Genomic DNA, 23,654 nt, shown 5'->3' with positions numbered 1-23,654 from the left:
TTTTTTGGCCTGTGGGTCAGATGGCTTCGCCAGAGAGGCCGCGCTGAACAGCACGAGGAGACCTAAAAATAAGCACAGCCAAGACCCAAATAGATGCGTGCACACCTCAGTCATGAAATGGTTGGCTCCTGCCCCTCCCCGGCGGCCCGGCAGAACCTAGTTCTGCCCCGTGCTCACCGGTGGAGAGCCCCAGGAAAAACAGCGAGAGAAAGACGGCTGGGAGTGGAAGGGTGGAAGCTGGGCCGGACCATTTTGGTGGCCGTACAGTTGGGACAGATAAGAGTAAAAGCACTGTTCAAGGTCCACGGCCGTCCAGGCCCCGGCCAGGCTCCAGGGATGTCAAGGACCAGGCTGCTCCCACTTGGTTTCCCTGAGTCCCCGCAGAGCCTTCCGGCCTTTCTGCCCAGGGAGGAGGCGGGGAGATGAAGGGGAAGTAAAACACGTCACAGTGGACACGAGTTTTCCACCCGGAGACTCTCAGGTCTGCCGGCCTCCTTGGCAGGGAGCAAGAACTCGGTTCAATCCCTCCCAACCACGCTACGTCTGAGGGACGGAGACCCAGGGCGGGGAGTGAGGCGGGCGAGCCTTCGGGGGTCTTTCACGGTGTCTTGTTCTAAGGGCCCCTGGCCTCCACCGTGGAAGCTGCTCCTCCCCGCCACATCCTCGCGGGCCACACCCGCGCCCGGGCCCCGCAGGGGTCACCTCATCACCAGTTGCCAGCATCGGCCCTTCCCAGAGCGGCCCTGACCTTCCGTCCCCCCGCAGCGGGAGATGGTTTCATCGGCTTCTTCAGGGCCAGACCCCAGATGTCAGGGAAGAGAGACAGAAGAGGCCAGGCTAGACCAGGGTAGGAGGCTGGACTGGGGTAGGAGGCTAGACCGGGGTGTGGCAGCCTCTTCAGAGTTCTGAGACCAGCCGGTGAGGAGCAGCTGCTAACAACTGCCAGCCTTGTTGGGGAGAAGGACACGGTATCCTTCCCGCCTTCCCTTCCACAATATGGTCATGGGGCAGGCCTTCCCGTGCCTCCAGGATGTGGGGCTCAGATAGGGGAATGGCCACCCCCAGGCCCACGGAGACGGCTAGCCAGGCCTTCTGGCCGCCTCCCTCGGCTGTGCATGGGGACGTTTGCCACAGTCCTCCACCCTTGGCTTTTCCGTTTTCAACAAGGTCATCGGGAGACGACTCTTCCTCCTGGACCTGTGGCGGCCCTGGTGATGTTAAGACAGGTATTTAACGCACTTCTGCCTGTCGAACAATTAGCACGGAGGTCAGCCAACCATCTCCGGAAGGCTCCCTTTCGCAGCGCTCACTGCGCGTACAAATTCCTTCTAGCGCGTTCTTTCCAGAGGTGGGAGGGCCGAGGTCGCCGCGCTGCTTTCTTCTGGCAGACAGACTTTAATTAGGTTGCTAAATTAGCAGGGCTAGTCCAACCCTTCTTTTTGTACGGGCTTTGAACTTGACACTTGTGATCTCTCTCTCTCTCTCTCTCTCTCTCTCTCTCTCTCTCTCTCTCTCTGAGAGGCATTGGACAAATAAAACTATTTCCTGAGATAATTTTAGCGGCTACCTAGTAGTTTCTACCAGAGCCAGGCACTTCATAGAAGGCAGCTGGGCTTGGGATTGTAGTCAGTGGGTGGGAGTGTGTATGTGTGTATGTGTGTGTGTGTATACATGTATGTGCATGCGTGTGCATGGCTTTAGCCTATCCCAGGGGCTAGGCCAAGCTCTCTGTATGGATTATCTCATTTAGCCTTCATTCCAGAAGTCAGCCCCAGGAAGGGATTGTTACTCATCGTCCTTTACAGACTGAGGATACTGTGACACTCCATAGCTGTCCAAACTTAAGAATGAAGAATTAGAAAGCAAGGAGACGCAGTGAGGATTCGGAACTGAGTCTCAGCCTCAGTGGCAGAGTTGCTCCTGCACCTGAATGGCTGGCCCAGTGCCGGTCCCCACCCGTGACCTCCAGGTCTGTTCTCCAGCCGTGGGAGATCAGACCCCGGGTCACACAATCACCACGCAACACCGGGTGACCATGGCTGTCCCTGCTGGGGGAGCTCAGAGTCCTGGCCTTCGGCCCGGGACTGACACCTCTGCCCTCCCTCCCCCCCCCCCCCACCGCTGTGACCCCTGACAGATGTCCAGCACATCAAGAGGAGAGACATCGTGCTCAAGAGAGAACTGGGGGAGGGGGCCTTTGGAAAGGTCTTCCTGGCCGAGTGCTACAACCTCAGCCCCACCAAGGACAAGATGCTTGTGGCAGTGAAGGTAAAGCCCAGAGCAGGTGGCATGGTGGGATGGGGGGGGTGAGGGCTGGGGAGGTGGGAGGGAGACCTTACCTACTTCCCCATCGGGGAACTTGGTACCAAACTGGCCTCCTCAGACACAGCTGGGGGCGGGGGAGGCCCTCTTTCTGGTGGAGCCAGAACCAGCCTCCTTGGGGCTCAGGCCCTAGCCGTGGTTCTTGGGGCTGCTTATACCCAGGGGATGGGGCCCAGCTTGGCTTCCTGAGGCCCTGGCTCAACCGCTCTGCAGGATGAGCTGTCTCTGCCTGAAAGTGACTCAGACGTTTCTCAGGGGGGCCTGTGGGAGGGGGTCCTGTTGGGGGGAGGACTCCAGAAGATCAGAAAGAAGTCTGGCCAGGCATTTAGCCCCTGGATGCTGGGGAGGGATGGGGGAGGAATTCCGGCTTTCGGCTGGTCAGTTGGAGATAAGAGGCTCTCAGATGTATCCCCCTGATGGGGTCTCGAACCCGGATCCTTCAATCTCAGACTCCCAAAGAGCTCGTATGAGAGAACCTGAGCTACCAAGGGCTCAGCAGAAAACGTGAGGGTCTTTTTTTGTGTGTCTTGTTCTGTGAGGCAAATCCCAGCTCTGCTCTTTGCCCATGGAGAGACAGAAGTCTGTCCCAGGGCCCCTCCAGAGCGTCTCCAGCGTCAAGACCTTCTTTGTGCAGCAGTCGGTGGCTAGCATAAAGACCGGCTGTATTGCCGGCCACTCACTGCTGACCTGTTTGCCGTTTCCTAGCAACCAAGCAAGTACTGGAAGTGGGCTCACCAGCCCCCCCTGCCCCCCAGGAGGCCGGGAGGCCTTCAGGCCTGGTCCTCTCCCTCCCCACCCCCCTCGTGATTCCCCTGCCATCCCTGACCCAGTTGCATCACTCCTGGGGGACCCCGGGGCCACTTGCCACTCTGGACCCCAGTGGCTCCAGACTTGGCCAGTTACGTAAGATCTTTCCAGAAGCCGGAAAAGCCAGTGCGAAGGCAGGAGAAAGGGGTGCGCAGGGGCGACAGAGACAGCGGTTGCTTTGTGCTCCATCTGTCAAAAGGAGAACCCGGAGTCTGCCCGGCCGTGCAGGGTGCCAATCTGGAGGACGAGGGCTGGTCCTGCTCGAGGCTGAGAACGGAAACACCCCAGAGCTGCCCCCAACATCCGGGCTGTGGGAGACAGTGATTTAGAGATGGAGGAAGGCCATTTGGCCAGCCCCAAATTCGATCTCCTTCTCCTTCTCATAAATCCAGCATCCCACATAAATCTTTATATCCTCCCATCCCACCCATGCTGGGTTCCATTTTTTTTCTTTTTGTCTTCTCCATAAAAATAAATAAATCACCCTCAGTGATTCTATAACCCATACTCCAAACCAGGCAGCTCGGGGTGGGGGGGTGTGTGTGGGGGGTCTGGGACTCTGAGCCCCGGGTCCCAGAGAAGATCCGTCTCTCCCCATGACTCTGGTTCCCAAATACCCCCATTCTGTCTAGGCCTTTGTTCACAGGGAGCTTCCCAAAGCAAGCAGAGTCTCCGCCGGAGAGTGCGGAGACATAGCCCTGATTTTAAAAAAATAAATAAATCAGCCACGGAGCTGGGCGCCAGCAGCTCACACCTGCCGTACTAGACACGGAAGGCTGAGATCCGAAGGACTGAGGTTCTGAGCGAGGCTAGGTAGGGGGGAAAAATCCTCGAGTCTTCATCTCAGTGTAGGGAGCTAAGCATGCACTCCTGCCATTCTAGTTATGACGGGGAGCTTAAAATAGGAGGACCACAGTCTAGGTAGATGTCTGGGCCGGAAGTGAGACCTTAACTTAAACGTCACACACACACACACACACACACACACACACACATACACACACACGCACGCACGCACACACACACACGCACGCACACGCACACACATGCACGCACGCACACACACACACACGGGCTCAGCAGTAGAGCTTTCAAAACTGACAACAAAGACAGCAACAGCAAGAAAATGCACAGGGCGTCCCCAAAGAGGTCGCCTACTTTATCTCTCTCCTCGGCCGGTCTTACCATCTTGGCAGCCCTGACTGGGCTGGGCAGCTCTGCTGTCTGACCATACCCTCCACCCCCGACCTTTCCCACCCTCTCCGCAGTACGTTTAAACGATTTTTAAAACTCTTTTGGCCATTATGCCATTTTTGTCGGGGGTATTCCACTCTTGGGAGGGGAGAGCATGGTGAAGGGTAAAAGTGTTGGAAGGCAAGGCTGGTGGGGGCGGGTGATCCTTGTCAGCCGAGGCCAGCAACTTGGATGTGTGTCCTGGTGTTGGAGGGTCTTGGGGGGGGCTGCAGGTGACTCTAAAGTGGGCTGTAGTGGAGGCAGGGGCAGGGGGGCGGGGGGGGGTCTCTCTGGCCTTCGGCACTCACGCGGGCTTATAGGTCTGGCGGCAGATGGAGATATCTAGGGGGAAGGCCCCAGGGGTTGGCTTTCATTGTCTTTCCATTCTGGTTAAAATCGTATTCATGGGGAGTCAGGCCGTGTGTGTGTGTGTGTGTGTGTGTGTGTGTGTGTGTGTGTGTGTGTGTGTGTGTGTGTGTGTGTTTGTCTGTGTGTGTGTCTGTGTGTGTGTGTGTCTGTGTGTGTGTGTCTGTGTGTGTGTCTGTGTCTGTGTCTGTGTCTGTGTCTGTGTGTGTCTGTGTGTCTGTGTCTGTGTCTGTGTCTGTGTGTGAAGGGCAGAAGAGCCCCACCCGCCCTCTGATTGCTCGGTGTACCCCGTGGCCGCCAGGCGCTGAAGGACCCCACGCTGGCTGCCCGCAAGGATTTCCAGAGGGAGGCTGAGCTCCTCACCAACCTGCAGCACGAGCACATCGTGAAGTTCTACGGGGTGTGCGGTGACGGGGACCCCCTCATCATGGTCTTCGAGTACATGAAGCACGGAGACCTGAACAAGTTCCTCAGGTGAGCAGGGACCTCCGCCCACCACCCTCATCCCCGTCCCCCCAAACCCCCCATGCAAACTGGGGACCACCACGCCCACCTCCAACCCCAGTCTCAGGCTGCGGGGGAAATCCCCTCTGCTTTGTGTTCAGTAGTCTCAAGGCCATAGCCCCAGCCGCGCCTTCCTCCCCCCTCCTTCACATCAGCGCCACCCTCAGGGGGCTGGGGGGAACTGCATGGCCCCCTGTGTCCTTACCATGCCCATTCCAAGGGAAAGGGAAGAAAAGGGAGCAGAAGGGAAGAGAGTAGAGGCCAGGAAGAGGCGGAAAGTAGGAAGGGCAGAAAGGGAAGGGAGGTACAAAGCTTCGGGGTGGGGCTGCCTCTCTGCCAGTCTCTTTGGAGTCCCCTGAAGACAGCATGGTGTGGTCTCTCCAGGTCAAGGCCCTGTGGCCTGGTCTCCTGGTTAGGGCTTCCCCAGTGGATGCTACCAATTAGGTTGGGTTCTCTGGATGCGTTGGCACCGGGAGGCTCTTAGAGACGGGTACCCCAGCCCTTCCCGGGAGCTGGCTTATCACCATGGCTGGTGTCACCTGCCCTCACGTCGGCCTTCCTTCCCGGGAGTGAGGTCCACCGAGCCCACCAGAGATCATCAAACGAGTGTGTCCACAGTTAACGGCGCCTTTCAGTGGAAATTGGAGAAGCAGTAAAACAGGCCGAGTCCTTGCTGTACAGCAAGGGCTCGTTGGCCTACGGCTTCATAAATAAGGGCCCTGGGTGTGGTTACGGCCCATTGCGCTTCCCGCAGAAGGGAGAGAGAGCAGTAAAAGTGACCGATAGGACAGTCGGAGCCGTGGGATAACAAACCCGCACCTCAGTTTGGAATGGAGGAGGGGCTCCCTGAGCCTCTCGTCTCTCTACCTTTCCCTGCTCCCCCAGGTTCCTGAGTGGGGAGGTGGACGCCGCACCCCACTAATTACTGTTGGGATAGGGACTTGAGGGTCAGCGGCCATGAGAGCTAGTAGGAAATGCAAATGAAGGAATTCTGCATAGCCAATTGGGATCCTAGGGGGCGGAGCCCGGATCCTGTCTGAAGCCTTCCTTGGTTTTCGGTTGGGCGGCTCTTTTTCCCAATCAGTGGTGGGCGTGGCCTTGAAGCCTACATCCTCATCAACTATTTTGGGATTTCTGGGATTTTGGCTGGGGTGGAGGTGTGTGTGTGTGTGGGGGGGAGTCAGATCATTGGGAGGAGGGGTCCCTTGATTTCTTTATTTCAAAAGTGGAAGTTTCACTGAGAATATTTAAGTCAATCAGAAACGGCGCTTGCCATGTGATGAGGGTTGTGTCAGCATTGATGATGGCCGTTCCATTAGTTATTCAGTAGGAGCCATCTACTCTAGGTAGGAGTAAAATATATTGTTTAAAATGTCAAAAAAAAAAAAACCAACCATGAAAAGAGTAGATTTGTTTCTTGTTCCGTTCGAGAATGTCTGAGGTCATCTCAGTCAGGGATCTGGTTGTTCAAGTTTCTCCCTGCCATTGCTCAGCTCACTTACCGTAATGTTGGGGAAGCAGAAAAGACCACAGGGAATGGAAATCGCAAGTGTTCCCGGGAGGTCCTGGGGCACCTCCATCACCTGACCCCGCCTCCGCTCCCTCCCTCCTTCCCCTCCACCTGCAGGGCCCACGGGCCTGATGCCATGATCCTCGTGGACGGACAGCCGCGCCAGGCGAAGGGTGAGCTGGGGCTCTCCCAGATGCTGCACATCGCCAGCCAGATCGCCTCCGGCATGGTGTACCTTGCCTCTCAGCACTTCGTGCACCGGGACCTGGCTACCAGGAACTGCCTGGTTGGAGCCAACCTGCTGGTGAAGATCGGAGACTTCGGCATGTCCAGGGACGTCTACAGCACGGATTACTACAGGGTAAGCCTGCTTTTTGTTTTTGCTTTTGTTTTTTTTTCCCCAGCTGCAGAACTAGCGCCTGGCTTACGTGTCTCCGTCATTGTCCATTAACCCTGTCACTCTGGTGCACATCTTTATACGCGCATGCTCTGACGGGCACCTGGCGGCTACCTTTCGGCCGCTCCTGCATCCTCACATAACCGCTTATTGCTGTTTTCGTAGGCCACACCCTCCTCCCTCTCGGATGTCAGACGGGGACTCTGTGTCCGCGCACTGCAGTGACCATGAGTCGCGTTTTCTTATTGGCATCAGTGCCAGTCTTCCCAAGGGGCATTCTCACATAGGTCCACGCGGTTGTCCAAACACGAGCCCAACTCTGCTGGGCTGCATTTTAACAACCATTCAGTCCGTTTCCTAATCTGGCCTCAGTCAGGGGACATTTACCTCCTGAAACTCTGATTTCTGTGGCCGCCGTAAGGATCATCTCAGTTCCGAAGCTGGATCTTGATGACACGCTGGCCACGACGGTTACCATGTGGCTGGACAGGCGGCTTCGCGGAGTCAGGGAGACAAGGAGTCAAAACACCGTGTCAGCTTCAAACCTTACAGGGAGGGCAGGCTAGACTTTGGGAAGAGAGCTCTCTCCCCACACGTCCATTCTCACTTCCATTATCCACCTCATGTTAACAAGATCGTATTTCTAGAACCTCCTTTCCCCTCGGTCTCTGTGGAACTCCTTCCGTGGGTCACTGGGTAGCTCTGACTGTCTTATTGCCAGGGAAAGGGTAAACGACTTTGAGGGTCACTTTTCCCAGAAAGGAGATGTGTGAGTCCAACAGTGAGACCCTGAGGTTATTGGATAATGTCCACAAATTGATCAGGCAGCAGATGCTTCTAAAATACAGATGCTTCTAAAATATAGCCGATCCTGGGTACCCGTGGAACGTACCTGTAATCCCAGCACGTGGGAGGCTGCGGCAGAAGGATTAGTTGGGTTTGGGGCCCATCTGAACCACGTACTGAGACCCTGTCTCGGAAAATACAGTTATTTTTTTAAAAAAGAAAGGTTTACATTTGGGAAACGACGGAGGAGAGAGTTTAGGCGATAGAGGGGCGAGAGAGAAGGTTATCTGGAGGTAGAGGGCTGTCTTAGTCCGTTTGCAAAAGAATACTGTAAATTTATTGCTCATAGTTCTGCAGCTTGTAAGTCTAAAATCAGGGCTGTGGCAGGGTCTGTGCCTGGACAGGGCCTGCCCTGCGGCTCACCCGTATCAGGGAGGTTACAGAGGGAATGAATGGCCCTGCTGTCAGACATGGACCCCAGCCTGGACGGTCCTGTTGGTGTAGATCAGGATGCAGGAACTTGAGGTTGGCGTGGCTGTACCAATCAGATCTAGGGGGATGTTCCTGCTGGCTTTGCCTGACATCATTTCTCTGGTCACACATGCTGGTGCTCACGCCTGTGAGCTACTCAGGAGGTTGAATCCGAGGATAGCGGTTCAAAGCCAGCCCTGTCAGGAAAGTCCTTGAGACTTTTACTTCCAATTAAGCACCCAAACCAAGCTTGAAGTGGAGCTGTGGCTCAAGTAATAAGAACACTAGCCTTGAGCACAAGAGTTCAGGGACAGCGCCCAGGCCTTGAGTTCCAGCCCCAGGACAGAAACAAACACAAAACGAAAACAAACACAAAAACCCAAGTGGTCACTCTAGGAATTTCCCTTTAACAATGGCTCAGAGCACATGGGATGTTTGAGACATTCCTTTTAGGTCTGTAAAGTGACTCGTTCACGCTCCAACCAAAGGATGACAAACGCTCGCTCATGGTGAGCACACAGGGGAACAAAAAGTAAAGCAAAGTTGGGGAAAGCGCCTCTCCACAGTAAACAGGATAGCTCTCCTACCGGGAACAGACTGCCTGGGAGACAGAGACCGAAGAGGACCTGGTTCAAGTAGGCAAAAAGTTTGCAAGACTTCCATCTCAATGAAGGAAAGGAAGGAGGGAAGGAGAAAGGAAGGAGGAAAGGGAGGAAGGGAGGGAGGAAAGGAAGAAAGGGAGGGAAGGAGGAAGGGAAAAGAAAAGAGAAAAAGAAAAGCAAGCAGAGATTAGCAAAACCACAGACTGATGCCAGGGCAGAGCTGCCAGGAAATATCCAAGTGAAGTCTTTCTTTAGCGTGCTGACCATCTCCCCACTCCCTGTCATTTCCAAGAGAGGCACTGGTGTGGTTACTAAAGGGACCCGTGGGTCATAGATTTCTTAGAGGCTGGCTGGATCTGGCACCACTTAATTGCCTTGTGCTCTGTGTAATGGGGTTTTCTGGGTTGCCTGATGGGCTCAGATTTATGGCAGTATCGATGCAGTAACGGACGGCCCGCTGCTCTTTCGCTGTGCAGGGCGGGTATTTAATTATGCCAAGCCGGTCTCTGTCGGCTCCACCAGGGTCTTGGAAACGTGTATCCTGACCAAAAGGTGCACACCGAGCCTTCAAATTGGCTCCTAGGCTAGACACATAAAATAAAAATACAAAAGGGGGCACAGTCCAAATGGTGCTTCTTTGCCCTTGCTTTAACAGCGACGGCCTTTTACTCCTTACTCTTGGGAGAGCTTCAGAAGTAAACCGGTCTCATTTCCGTAGGTGCCAGAGCAGATTTAAGGAAGGAGAAGTCAATGGGAAATGTCCGCACTACAGGCACCTTTAATTCCTTCTCCTTGAGCTATAGGGCCGGCTGTTCGCAGAAGCCAGCTGGCTTGGAAACATATGTCTTCAGTTCTAAGGAAGTATGAAATAAAAAAAAAAAAAGGCTACCAATTGCTGTAAAAACCCAGCAGGCTGTGGGAAAACGACATACTCACTGCTAAGAGACCATCTGTGTGTTGCTTGCTGTAATACCCCGACCAGAGCACCGTTCTCCCTTTCCTCCTCTTTTGAGAGAAATGACAATCAAAAGTGCACTTGCTTGAGGTCCTCAAACACACCCCAAAGTCTTATGATCCATATTGGATGAGTTTTGCGGGTGGGGTGGGGTGACAAGAGAATTCTTGGATATGTGCCTTAATCTTACCTGTGTTTACGTCCTAATACTTAGCCATCATTAGAAGTCACCTGACCGCAATGCCTTTGCCCCCTAACGTCCATTCAGATTTGTCCTATTTTCAAAAAAACAAGCACGCAAATATATTTACTCAACAGAGTTACGCTGATGATAAGTGAGTTAGTTTGCGTGAAGAGCCTGTGAGGAAACACCTAACTGGATAAGGTATTGTTTTTCATTATCTTCTCCGGGTGCCGGACAAACCCAAGGTGAGAACACTGTGTGGGGGAAATAATCTTATCTCCAGATGCAATTCTTAGGTCAGAAGGGCCCTCCCTCCCCCATCATTGAAAAAAATACGCTGGGAACGTACAACCGCTCCAAAGTCCTTCCTGAGATTTCCACTTTCACGGATACATTCGGTCCTCCATCCGGGCTCCTGACTCTTCTGGGCGGTGCTTACAGCCAAGCCTGCGTGGAGGTGATTGATGGAAGAGCTTTTGTGGGCGGGCTGAGGGCCTGGGCAGTGTCCAGCCGGGCACCCAGGCATAGGCTTCTGTCTCTCTGACACTATTGATTGCTGGACCTAAAAGAGGTACAGGCTTCTGGTGCCCAGTACGAACACAAATAATATGTATGTGTGTGCGTGTGTGCGTGCGTGCGTGCGTGCGTGCGTGTGTGTGTGTGTGTGTGTGTGTGTGTGTGTGTGTATGTGTGTTCTATTCAGCGAGGATTCAGGAGTCTATGCAGGAAGTTTGAAGGAGAGGTAAAGATAAGCACACCCCCCTTTAATGTTTTCCCTCTTCATTTTTAATTTCTTAAAACAAAGAGGCCCCAGCTGGCTCACGCATACAGCCGTAGCAAACGGTTTACAAAGGTGAACTGCCAAATTTCCTGTTACACATTTCGAGAGAGAAAACAAACATGCCTGCAATCAAAGTGCCAGGGCAATTTGCTCTGTCTTCTGAAGATGGCGCTGGGTGGCGGCGGCGGCGGCGGCGGCCCTCTGCCCCGCGTGGATGGGTGGGTGGATGCCGGGTGTTTCCAAGATCCCTTTCATCTGACTTTGGCCAGGGGCGGATGGATTTGAGGGGTGTGTGTGGGGAGGGGGTCCCGTTGTTCCTTCCAGAGAACGCTAGGAGACGGATGACCCCGTCAGTCACCTTTCTTTAATTAAAGAATTAAAGCAAGTTTTGAATGCTGCAAAGGGGGAAAAAAAGCGAGGGTCCCAGAATGGAAACCTCTGCAGATGTTGTCATTGGTGGGGAGAGGCCGTAGGCTGGAATCGGAGCTGGGAATCCTATGGCCTGGAGGGCCACCTGTGTAGCTTCCCGTTCACCCTGATGTCTGGGCTAGAGGACAGAGAAGCAATAGAAGAAAAATACGTCCTCCTCCTGCCCTGCTTAAAAAATAATGATAATAATATCATCCTCTGAGAGCTGTTTCCAGCAGGCTACAAAACTCAGCCTCGTCTCCCTCTGAAATACTGAAATGTGACTGTCAAGCAAGCGGGTGCGGGGTGGGGTGGGAAGTTCGGATCCGTCTCCATGGGGACGAGACGGGGAGATGGCCAGTCAGAAATCCCAGGAGCCTAAGGCCTGTCTTATCGGACCCCATCCTCAGGCCGGGGAGAGGAGGCTCCTGCAGCCGTCCAGGGGCTTGTTTCTCTTCCCGCCACGGGCTGGCCTGTGATGGATTCCACTGAGCCGGCCCCATTTTTCTCTCTCCTCTGGTGCAAAAGGGCCTTTTGCTTTCTGAGGCAAACTGAATAATAGGACATATAAAAAACACATAAATTTCCATACAAATACCTTCTTTACCGGCCGTAATGAAGACATTTGCATGTAAAGAGAATATTGTATCCTCTTGACTTCCTCCTGGTTAGGGACTTATATTTCTCTCATCATCCTCCAAAGCCCTAGAATTTGTGGCTTGCCTGCGGCTGAAGGGTCTGGGGGAGGAAGAGAAGGAAGAGGAGGAGGAAGAAGAGGAAGAAGAGGAGGAAGAAGAGGAAGAGAAGGAGGAAGAAGAGGATGAGGAAGAGGAAGAGGAGGAAGAAGAGGACAATAAGGAGAAAGAGGAGGAGGAGGAAGAGGAGAGGAGGAGGAGAGGAGGAGGAGGAAGAGGTGGAAGAGGAGGAAGAGGAGGAAGAGGAGGAAGAGGAGGAGGAGAGGAGGAGAGGAGGAGGAGGAAGAAGAGGAGGAGGAGGTTGTTGTAGAGGATGGTACCACACAGCAGCATTGGAAATTTGGAATTAAACACAGTTTTGCTCCTGGTTCTTTCATCAGGACTTAGCTCATCCCACAGGACAGAGCCTGAGAAAGGGAGGGGAAGGCAGGGAGCTCAGAAAAGACAGGCAGAGGGGCTGGGAAGGTGGCTCAGTGGTAGAGCGCTTGCCTTGCATGCCTGAGGCCCTGGGTTCGATTCCTCAACACCACATAAGCAAAAAGAAAAAAGCCAGAAGTGGTGCTGTGGCTCAAGTGGTAGAGCGCTAGCCTTGAGCTGAAGAGCTGAGGGACAGTGCCCAGGCCCAGAGTTCAGACCCCACGACCGACCAAAACAAACAAACAAACAAAAACACAGGCAGAGCACTGGCTAATTCCGAGATCAGACAGATGACATTCTTTTACTTACATTCTTTATGTACTTTATCTGGTGTGGGAGGGGGTTCAGGAAGTGGAGAGTGGAAAGAGAGAGGGGGGGAGGGCGCACCATTTCTTCTTGCGTGTGGGTTAAATAAGATAATATGTAAATTTCCTGGGACCCATTAGGGGCTCCATAGATGGTTATTATTATTCCATGTGAGTGACTAAAGCACAAAAATCATATATAAGAAATTTTACACAAGTTACCTGCCAAAGTATTTCCTATTCTGGATCTTCAGGGCTGGATCCCAAAATTAAAAGGGAATGGATCTGCTTAAGAGAACTGAAGGAAATAAACAATAACAACAACAACAAGCAAACAACAAAGCCCCTAGAGGAATGATTTCATGTTCCTTGGTCCAGAGTCAACAAGGAAGTAGGAGAAAATGGCTTTCTCTTGCTGCGATCAGCAGCTCCAAGGAGGAACTAACTTTTGGAAAATGTGACCCACAGGTTCTCCAGTGTTAGAGTGCCATTCTCCAGGCCCTAGGTTAGGGGTGAGCCACGTGCTCACCCCCCCCATCCCAAGCCTCAGGAAAAATGTCAGGATTTTGTGTCCTAGAATCTGATGGTGGCTGCTCTTTATTATTCATAACCTGATACAATGGATATGCAAATAGGATAAAAACTGGTTGATTGGTTTTACACTGGACCTATACACACACACACACACACACACACACACACACACACACACACACACACACACACACACACACACACACACACACACACACACACACACACACACACACACACACACACACACACACACACACCCCTACCTGCAATGCCACCACCATTATAGTTTGTGCTTCGTAAATAAGAAGGGTGCTGGGCGTGCAGGAAGACTAGGTTTGAGATCGCCAACACCCCAAGTTGATGGGGGTGGGCGGTGGCCTGCGCTCCATCTCTCCCTTTTGGCAATGGCGGGATGGCCCCGGGTACCTCTCCTCTGCTGGCTCCTGCCTCAGCCCCGCAGCCGCTGCACCTTTGATCTGCAGTGCAGTTGCTTCCCTGAGGCAGGCCGTTCCTTTACCCAGTGCGTGATTTCCTCTGACTTCTGGATCTTGGTATTTGTTTATTTTCTGTCCTTCTCATGGAGTCCTTTCTGTCCTGTAACTCAAAGGAAACAAACTTCCTCGGAAAGCAAAGGTGCCCTGCTCCAATTTCGGCACAGTGATATATATAGATATAGATATGGATATATATATAGATATAATTTTTTCTCATAATAAGTGCTCCGCGTGCGTGACTGTAGGTGAGGTATGTTTTGAGGAGTAAGATATAATATCTCCATTGGCCTGAGCATTTTTGTTTTCGCCAGTCCTGGGGCTTGAACTCAGGGCCTAGGCACTATCCCTCAGCTCTTCAGCTCAAGGCTAGCGCCCTACCACCTGAGCCACAGCGCCTCTTCCAGCTTTTTCTGTTGATGTGGTGCTGAGGAATCGAACCCAGGGCTTCATGCATGTGAGGCAGGCACTCTACCACTGAGCCACCTTACCAGTCCCGGCCTGAGCATTTAAAAATGGGTCTTTCTGGGTCCCCGCTTGGCAGACACCAACGATCAGCTGTTGGGGCCTCTGGGTGGGTTGGTACCTGGGGAAGACGCACTGGGGCCGCAGGAAGGAAAACTGGTTGCTTCTGATTCCTCACTAACAGGTGCTCCCCAGCCAGGAGGGTGGAGTAGATGTCCGTGGTGGCTGGGATTTAGCAGTGGAGGGTACTAGATTAATACGCACAGCGGGGTTGTTCCACGGCTGTGTGGCGGACGCTCAGAGGGAAGAAGTGAGGTTAGGGGATTCAGAATGATCAAGTCATCTAACCAAGAAAGACTGAGGGCAGGGGGCCCGGGGCAGCCAGTGTCCCCTCCTAAAAGACAAAGCCTCTTCCTCCTCCACAAACTCAGCTCATGACAGGGCCACGGCAGGCCAAGAGCCCCCCGGAACCTTTTCGGGCTTGAGCTGTGTGTCTCTGTTTTCATCCCCTGTATGTTGATCTTCAAGACAGCGACTGGATTTTATTTATTTTCCAGTAGTGAGGAGTCACGTCATTATCACCGTCTCCAGTGCTTTCTGTGTCACGGCTCTGCCTTCATACTTAAAAAAAGATAAAGATAAGAGTTCTGCTGTCACTTGTAACTGGAATCGCCTCCATTCCCTGTGTCCTGAACCCCAAGATGGCCAGGGCCACCTCAGGGAAGAGCTCTGATTGGCTGCGGTGGTTGCCCTGAGTAGAAGGGCGGGCTGCCCGTCGGCATGTGGTAGTCTGCTGGCGGCAAGTAGAGGAAAAGGCTCTGCGGGGTCTGGGTCCTGTCGTGTTCAGTCCTGGCAGACAGCACCCCCTCCGTCCCAGCCCTGAGGTTGTACCTGAACTGTTCCGGCGTACCCTCTCCCCGCGTCTTGGCTCTGGTGGAGGGACTGGAACAGTGCAAGTCCACCGCATGCTCCTTTGATGAAGGAGAGGGCCCTGGGGGGGGGAGTTGCCCCATGGGCCCACACAGTTGGGGTTCGTTCAGGTGCGTGGGCCCAAGTCCACGGACCGGCCTGGTATATCCTGAGGCTGAGCTCATCTTCCGTTAAGCAGCTGTTTATTATTTTTTTAAGAACTTGTGCACAGCAAAGCTGTCTTGTTTCTGGGTAGATTCTAACCTGGGTTCCGGCCTGCCAGGACTCTTTGGTGGTCTAGATACACATCTCCCACAGGGAGCCAGACGCCAGCTCTATGCCAGCTTTGATCAATACTCCAGCCCTGTCCTTAGGCATATATTTTAATTTTAATTCTTTTTTTGAGGGAAGGAGGGAAACAACAACAACAACACCCAGCACTTGGGTATTCTGCTCGAGTTCTGCTTCCAGGCAGATGTTGACCCAATTATCGGCATTTTTGTGTGTGTGTGATACAGTCTTTGCATGCTTCTGTTTTTCTCCAGACAGTTTTTCTTTTTTATTCTGAAAGTATTTTATGAGGGCCTTTGTTGCATACTTGGATTGAAATCTGAGTAAACCATCGACGATGAATTCTGCCTAGAAATGAAGTTAGAAATCCTTTCACCAGAACCCACTTATTTGACCCACTGAACCTGAGGGGGGGGGTGGGGAGAAAGAAAGTAGACACTGGTCAAGTTCACGCCACGAGTGAGCAGTAGAATCAGAATAAGGACATGGGTCATCTGTCCCACAGATTTGCGCTTCTCCCCGGATACCAGTAAAGTACTGTGTGGTCAGCTGGTTGGGAAGATGGCAGCCGTGGGCAGACACGTAAACGGAGCTTTTGAGAGATTCGCTGGTAATCCTCAGACTGCACAATGAATGACGGGTGAAGTTAAGCTGGATCGGTGGCCTGGCCCACAAGTGAGATTTATTCTTGAAGGCATATGACATTATTTTTTAAATGAAAAACATTTAAATAGCATGCCAGTAGAAAGTGGTCTCTGGGAGGTCTGGTGGAGTCCAATCAGAATCCAATCCTGGGATTGGACCCGAGGCCGTTCATCACAGCCCATGGGGAGCCCGTACGTTGGCCTCGTGTTAGGAAAACAGCAGCAGGCGCTCTGAGCCGAATATGGTCCCGAGGGTGTAACCTGGGCTCCAGAGCAGGCGGGAAGAGGATGGTAGGAGAAAGGTAGGAGCGGGGAAGATGGCGGCCAGAGACCAGCAGTGTTCTAGCAAACACACCAGATGTGTGGCCGGAAGTGATTTTGTTTTTTAAGAGTGTGTCTATGGTGGGAAAAAAAAATCTATTCTTAAGGACATGTGACAACACCTATTTGTGGTATTTGTCTGCAGTAGCTCGGGACACCTGTAAGGGTGACAGTCCTGCCCGATTGCCCAACTGCCACATCCCTCAGGTCTAACACCGTGTGGAGCACCGTGCTAGGTGTTCCATCAAATGAAATGAACGAGGGGGCGGCCGTCCTTCCTTGATAAATGGGGGGTCTGGGACGAAGCTCGAAGGCCCAGGAGATTGAGACCCTGAGCAAGAGTGAAACCAGGCTGCGGTGCGGAGATGTTCTGAGTGGCAATCCTTCATGACTGTGCATGAGGGTGACGTGTAGACCCAGGAACACCTCCCCATGCCCGCCGGGCCTGGCAAGATTAGAAAAGCCTAGGGAGATTTCAGGCTGGAGGATGGTGCGACACCTTGTGAAAGACAGAGAGGGACAGCCGTTGTCCAATCCCTTCTGGGCTTCTAGAACACAGATTTGCACTTTGGAGGTACTGTACAAAGAGACACACCCTCTGGCTGCTGAGGTGGTGGTAAACCAATTCCGAGATCCTAGGGCAGCTCCGTCGAGCGGGTTTCTTTCAGGGTTCACTGCGATGGTTCGGGAGTTGTCACGATGCCACGAAATAGGAGGCCAAACCCACCGTATCTTCCGATTCACACCTCTTCACTCTTTCCCACTTCTCTTGTGCCTTACCCGCTCCTCCCACCCCCCTGCCATCTCTGTCTAGCTCACCTCACTCTGGGACTACATGTATCTGGCTTTGAAGCCTTTCTCTCTCCCGTCTACTAAAAAGAAAATGTTCACAATCTCCTCTTCGTCAAAGAAAAATCCTCATCTGACCTTTCTGGGCCTCCCAACTGCCCATCTCTTCTCTCCTGCATCACTGGAATAGTTTTTATTTTCTGCCTGAATTGGGGGGGGGGGATTCTGGTCTTCCTATTTCCTTCAATCCGCAGATTTGGGGGAAAGTCAGTTAACTACGTCAACGTGGTAACACCAACGTCTTTCCACGAGGCTCATCTCTGAATTGTCTGTTGAGCAGCAGTGATTCACAATAACCCCCCATTCCATCTCCCCATCCTCCCCCGCACCAATTCTAAACAATATCAAGTCCCGGAGCGATGTCTCGTTTGACAATGCATTTCCCTCCCAGTCCTTCCTGATCCTTCTTTGCCCATGCTGTGGGTTGCTCCCTTTAATGTTCCGGTATAGCTATTTTAGTCACCTACCTTATAAACCTCTCACACATTTTTTTTTTAACAGATAATTTTTTTTTAATTGTGGAAATACCATACAGAGGGGATAAAATTACATGGGCAAGATAATGAATATGTTTCTTATCAAGCATTGTTGCCTCCTCCTTTGTTTCCCCTTCCCATCCCTTCCCATCCTCCCCCCACCCCCATCCTCCCCCCACCCCACCCTCCATCCTCCCCCCACTAAAGTTGTAAAGTTCATTTCTCGACATAACGACTTGTATATCTCATTGTTGCAATGGGTCCACCTGTATCCCTGTTTAAATGGTTTGTTTTTTCCCTTCCTTTCCACAAATTATACCAATATCAAATACAGTGAAAGCAGGGGTTATACTGTGGGGGAGGGACATACAAAGCAACAAAGAAATCATCTTATAAATACATTAGAAACAATTGCATGAAAGAAAAAGACATTTGAATAGATATCTTAGGGTTCATTTCCCTAACATTAACTTATCTGACCTTTTCTGCTTGACTCAGACATATACTAGCTATTGCAAATAAGGGAAACCATGGGACCTATGTTTCTTTGGGCCTGGCTTACTTCACTTAATATAATTTTTTCCAAGTCTTTCCATTTCCTAACAATGAGGCAATGTCATTCTTTCTGATGGAAGCATAGAATTCCATTGTGGATATATACCACATTTTCTTGATCCATTCATCTACTTAGGGGCATCTGGGTTGGTTCCTATCTTAGCTACGGTAAATAATGCTGCAATAAACATAGTTGTGCTGGTAGCTTTAGTGTGGCCTTGTTTGTGATCATTTGGGTAAATGCCCAAAAGTGGGATTGCTGGGTCATAGGGTCCTCTATGTGAAGTCTTTTGAGGAACCTCCATACTGCTTTCCAAAGTGGTTGAACAAGTTTACACTCCCACCAACAATGCAATAAGGTTCCCTTCTGCCCATATCCCCTCCAGCATCTGTTGTTATTAGAGTTCTTGATTATTGCCATTCTAACTGGGGTGAGGTGGTATCTCAGTGTTGTTTTGATTTGCATTTCTTTTATGGATAGAGAGGTTGAACATTTCTTCATGTGTCTATTGGCCATCCTTCTTTCCTCTTCAGAGAAGTCTCTCTTTAAGTCTTTAGCCCACTTATTTATTGGGCAGTTGTTTCTTTGAAGATTTGTTGTTGGGGATTTAATTTTTTGAGTTCCAGGTATATTTTAGATATGAGACCCTTGTCATACAACGGTATGGCTAGTGAAGATCTTCTCCCAATCCGTGGGCTTTCTATTGATCTTGCTAGCTATGTCCTTTGCCATGCAGAAGCTCTGCAATTTTATGCAGTCCCATTTGTCCAACCTTTCTTTGATTTGTCGTGTTTCTGGGTCTCTATTAAGAAAATTTCTCCCCATGCCAAGGAGACCTAGGGTTTCAAACCTCACACATTCTTATAACTCCCTCTTGACCTTGTGCAGAAGCTGTTTGAATTTACATTTTCAGTTCATCCTCTTCCTCCTCCTTTTCTTCCTTCTTCTCCTCCTCTTCCTCCTACTCCTTTTCCTCCCCCTCCTCCTCCCCCTTCTCCTTCTGTCCTTCTCCTTCTCCTTCTCCTTCTCCTTCTCCTTCTCCTCCCCCTTCTCCTTCTCTCCTTCTCCTTCTTCTTCTCCTTCTTCTTCTTCTTCTTCTTCTTCTTCTTCTTCTTCTTCTTCTTCTTCTTCTTCTTCTTCTTCTTCTTCTTCTTCTTCTTCTTCTTCTTCTTCTTCCTCCTCCTCCTTCTTCCTTCTTCCTTCTTCCTCTTCTCCTCCTCCTTCCTGTCCTCCTCCTTCTTCCCCTCCTCCTCCTTCTCCTCCTCCTCTTCTCTCTCTTCCTCTTCCTCCTCCTCCTCCTCTCCTCCTCTTCTGCCTTCTCCTCCTCCTCTTCTTCTTCCCCTCTCTTTGATTGTTTCATCACTAAGTCAACCCCAGAGGGCTCATGGGAGATGGAGAGGTGTCTTGCTGGAGATCCGTTCACCATGGCTGCATCTTGATGCATGCAGTTCAGCCCAGAGCACCTTCCGCGCCACTTCCTGCCTGTCTTTCCTCTCTCCTCCTCTTTGTTCTTTATTCTGCCCATCTGTCTCAGCCACCAGAAACCTCGGCCTCCTCCGTGGTCTCGTGGGTACTTTCCTCTCAGCACTTGCACAAGGGACTTCCCCCCCCACCCGGGCCTCTCAGCTGGTCCCAGGGCTGCCAGAGGGCCAGGGCACAGCTCTTGGCTTGGGACCTGCTTGGAAATGGCCAGAGAAGTGACTGCGAGCCTCTGACTTCTCCAGAGAATATTCTAGGCAGTAGGCCTCTCCAGGGTGGTGGTGGAGAAGGGGAATCCTGCCAGTGATGGAGATGAGGAGGGGGAAGGTGGAGCAGAAGGTGTCCACCCAGCCCGACAGATTTCCAACTTGGAGAACCAAGAAAGGAACTCTGGGAAGCGCCCCCCCCTTCCCCAGGAAGCAGCAGTGACTTCAGGGGTATTTCACAGACACAGAACACTTGGGTGCCTTTGACCACTGGGGTTGAGGATTCAAGATAAAACCCACTTCCTTCTTGAGTGGCCCCCTCCCGCCCGGAGAACCAGGGGCCCTTGGAGGAAGGCCTGCTGGCTTTCTTTCGGTAGCCTTCCCGGGATGACGGACAGCTGGGTGCCGGGGACCAGGGGTCCCGTGTGTCCGTGTGGTGTGTTGGGTTGAGCGTGACCTTAGGGGACTCCTGAGTCCTCACTGCTGGACCTGGTGGTCAGCCAGACACACCTGCTCCCCTAACCACACACCCAGTTCCCTCCGCCTCCCCCCTCTCTCCTCTCCCAGCTTCCTTCCTCTCCCTTCATCCCTGTTCTCTTCTCTCTCTCCTCCCTGCTCTCTGCCTCGCTCATGGTCAGGAAGGGCCAGGCCAGAGGGCCCCATTCAGCATGTCCTGGCAGAGGCAGAGGCTAGCAGCGCCGGCAGCTTGCACAGTAAGTCTGGATTTCATTTCTGGGGCCAAGGGGGCTGGGCAGGGCCGGTCCATTCCACCCACTGACCGCTTGCGGGCTTTGGAGAGGGACTTCCCTGAGCCAGGGAAGGGCCTCCGGGCCTCTCCTTCCCTGCCTCCCCTCCAGAGGTGCGTGTGCGCGTGCATGCACCATTTCCACCTCCATGGAGCGGACGGGATGTCTCCTGGGGGAGCAGGCATGGTGTGGCCGAGGCCAGAGGCTGTGCATGGGTGGCGTTGTTGGCTGCTTTCTTGCATTGCGAGAGGCGTGTGTCTGTCTGTGCTGCACCAGAGACTCCCTTTAAGGATGGGAATACCTTAGACCCATAAGCCGTAGGGTCTGAAGGGCGGGAGGGGTCTGCTTGACTTCAGAGGAGGCTTGGGGTGTTGTCTGGGATTGTCATTACAGAACTTCGTGACTGTGTCCACCATGTATATTTGCAGGGAGCATCTCCCCCCCCCACACACACACACTATAAATTGATGATAATTCCTGGCAGGCATGGGGTGGGGGTAGGGTGGACAGTCCATGTATCCAGCCCCACCCCCACCCCTTTGCCCCCATTATGGGAGGGATTGCATGATTTCCTTCCACATTTTTGTCCGGGGCCTTTTGCCTTCTCTTTCGGAAAGGATTCACTTGGAAAAAAGCAAAACAAATTAAAAAACCCAGATCTGCTCAGTGCTCAGTTCAACCATGGAACTTTTAAATATCCAGCCCAGAGCTGGCCTGTCGTCGGGAGAGGCCTCCCCGCCAGCCAGGGGCTGTTTCCAAAGGCCGATGGTGCACCGTGGCCGGGTCCACGTGGAAGAGAAAGGCTCCGGTTCCCAACACGCAAGGTGGGCCGCAGGCACAATCTCCTGGAGGCACACAGCTCTGCATCCACTCACTAAGGGGAAACTAAGCTGGGGCTGCCCCGGTTCTAACAGAGGGACTGTTACCAATACTACCAATACCAATACCAATGCTACCAATACCAATACATTCAAGTTCAGGAGTTTTCTTTTTTCTTTTTTTGGTGGCCTGGGGCTTGAATTCAGGACCTCTACCTGCTAGGCAGGCTCTCTAGCTTTAGCCCTTTTTGCTTTAGTTATTTTTCTGAACAGGGTTTTGTTGTTGTCTTTCTTTTTTTTTCTTCTTCTTTTCTGTTTTGGCCAGGGCTTGCCCGGACTACGGTCTTCTCATTCCAGAGATGACCGGCAGACATGACCATGTTCAGTATTTTATTAGATAAGCTGGGATCTTACAAAGATTTTTGTTTTTGTCCTCCTGGGCTGGCTTATGAACTGTGGCCCTGCCAATCTCAGCCTCCCATTCTCTAAGATTACAAGCATGAGCTTCCACACCCGGCTTTAAGTGTACGGGAGTTCAGTGCTGACGTCGCTAGCCCGTGTCCCCATGTGGGCAGCCTGTGAAGATTCTGTGAGCAGAACCGTTACCAGGCCTGCGTGTCCTCTCCTGCCTCCAAACTACCATGTGTATTCCAATCATATCCCAGTCAAACTCTTAGTTTCAGGACTGGACAGATTTTTATTAAAGTACCAAATTGATCACATTTATGAATTCCATTCAGCGGATTGAAAAAAATGATTGTGTCTAGTTGATTGTCTCAAGGTGGGCAATTCTAGAGAGAAAAGAGAAGCTGTTAATAATTAAATAGGGACCATGGACATAAATTTAGACCTTCCTTGGTAAATTAGGACACACAGTGATGTTTTGTAGATCCTGAATTATTCTAAGTGCAAGGAATACAACGGTGACACAGACCATAAAAATCCCACCTCCAATGGGGAAAAAGAGAAGATAAGATTAAAATGTAGAGTAGATTAGCGAAAGACAGGTCCTTAGAAGAACAAAAGGGAGGAAGGAGTAAGAGATGTGCTTGGTGGTCCAAGTGGTGGTGTGTGTGCACAGGTGTGTGTGCACGCGTGCGTGTGTACACATGGGCACAGTTTTAGATAGGGAGGTCCCATCAACTGAACTGCTTAAGATACTTCTTCCATCTGGTGTCCTGGGCATGCTCCATTGAATAGGGGCACTTTGAATAACTTTATTTTTATTTATCTATGACTATTCTTTTGTACCCATCCTGGAGCTTGAACTCAGGGCCCAGGCTTTTTATTTTTTATTTTTTCTTTTGCTCTAGGCTAGCGCTCTACTACGTGAACCACAGCTCCACTTCTGCCTTTCTTTGGGTAGTTTTTTGGAGATAAGAGTCTCCCAGACTTTCCTGCCTGGGCTAACATTGAGCCACAATCCTCAGATCTCAGCCTCCTGAGTAACTTGGATTACAGGCGCGAGCCACCAGCGCCTGGCATATTTATTTAATCTACACCGCTCCCACCAAGAGCGTGCTGTGCTTCCTATGAAATGGGATCCGAACGCTGACATCTAAACACAAAACGACCAAGTTTTCAGAGCCTGGGTTTAAACCCAGGCTGGCCCAGGCGTGAAGCCTTGCCCCTCAGCAGTTAGCATCGGCATCCACCCACAGATCTTCCTTGACAGGAAGCGGGGCAATGGGAGAGGAGGGACTCCCGGTGCGGCTCCCAGGTGCTGTCTAGGGGCTGGGCCTGCGTGTTGCGTGTATTGAGGCAGCTCTTGGCTGATGGTGCATGAAGGCAGAGCTATGTCCGCTGCTTCTCAGTGTGGTGCTGTCTCTGGAACGGGGTTGGCGTGGGATGTGTAGGCATGCCAGTGAGCTTTTTGGTGGTGGCGCCCATTGGATGCAGGGCTGGAAGCTGAACTTCAGGGCCCAGGACTCCTGGGGTTCGTGCACGTCAGCCAGTTGGCAGGTGCATGGAATCTGTGCGGGGCAAAGGGACAGGGAGCATGCATGCGGCCGGAGGTGAGTGCAGGGCTGGGTCTGAGACATTCCAAACCCCATCTACCCTTGTGAATGGAATCCACAGAGCACATGCCATCTTGGGTGGCTGTTAGCAAGAAGTAAGAGGGC

General features: G+C 52.1%; 1 protein-coding gene across 3 annotated transcripts in view; it reads left to right on the top strand.

Annotated features, from left to right (window-relative positions):
• Ntrk3 (neurotrophic receptor tyrosine kinase 3) overlaps positions 1-23,654 on the top strand; it is a 227,872-nt gene that overhangs the window by 186,625 nt on the left and 17,593 nt on the right. For 2 of the 3 annotated variants that reach the window (XM_070043209.1, XM_070043208.1), the window contains exons 13-15: positions 2,138-2,268; positions 5,030-5,202; positions 6,860-7,103. In XM_070043209.1, the coding sequence (XP_069899310.1) occupies positions 2,138-2,268; positions 5,030-5,202; positions 6,860-7,103 (548 nt within the window). Of the gene's footprint in view, positions 1-2,137; positions 2,269-5,029; positions 5,203-6,859; positions 7,104-20,605; positions 20,681-23,654 lie in introns of all 3 variants that reach the window. The other variant, XM_070043207.1, reaches the window with a different exon arrangement.

The sequence above is a fragment of the Dipodomys merriami genome, unplaced genomic scaffold, assembly GCF_024711535.1.
Source record: "Dipodomys merriami isolate MVZ:Mamm:240054 unplaced genomic scaffold, mDipMer1.0.p SCAF_33, whole genome shotgun sequence".
Classification (NCBI taxonomy): Eukaryota; Metazoa; Chordata; class Mammalia; order Rodentia; family Heteromyidae; genus Dipodomys; species Dipodomys merriami.
The sequence above is the reverse complement of the archived record's forward strand: the minus strand, read 5'-3'. Positions and strand labels throughout refer to the sequence as shown.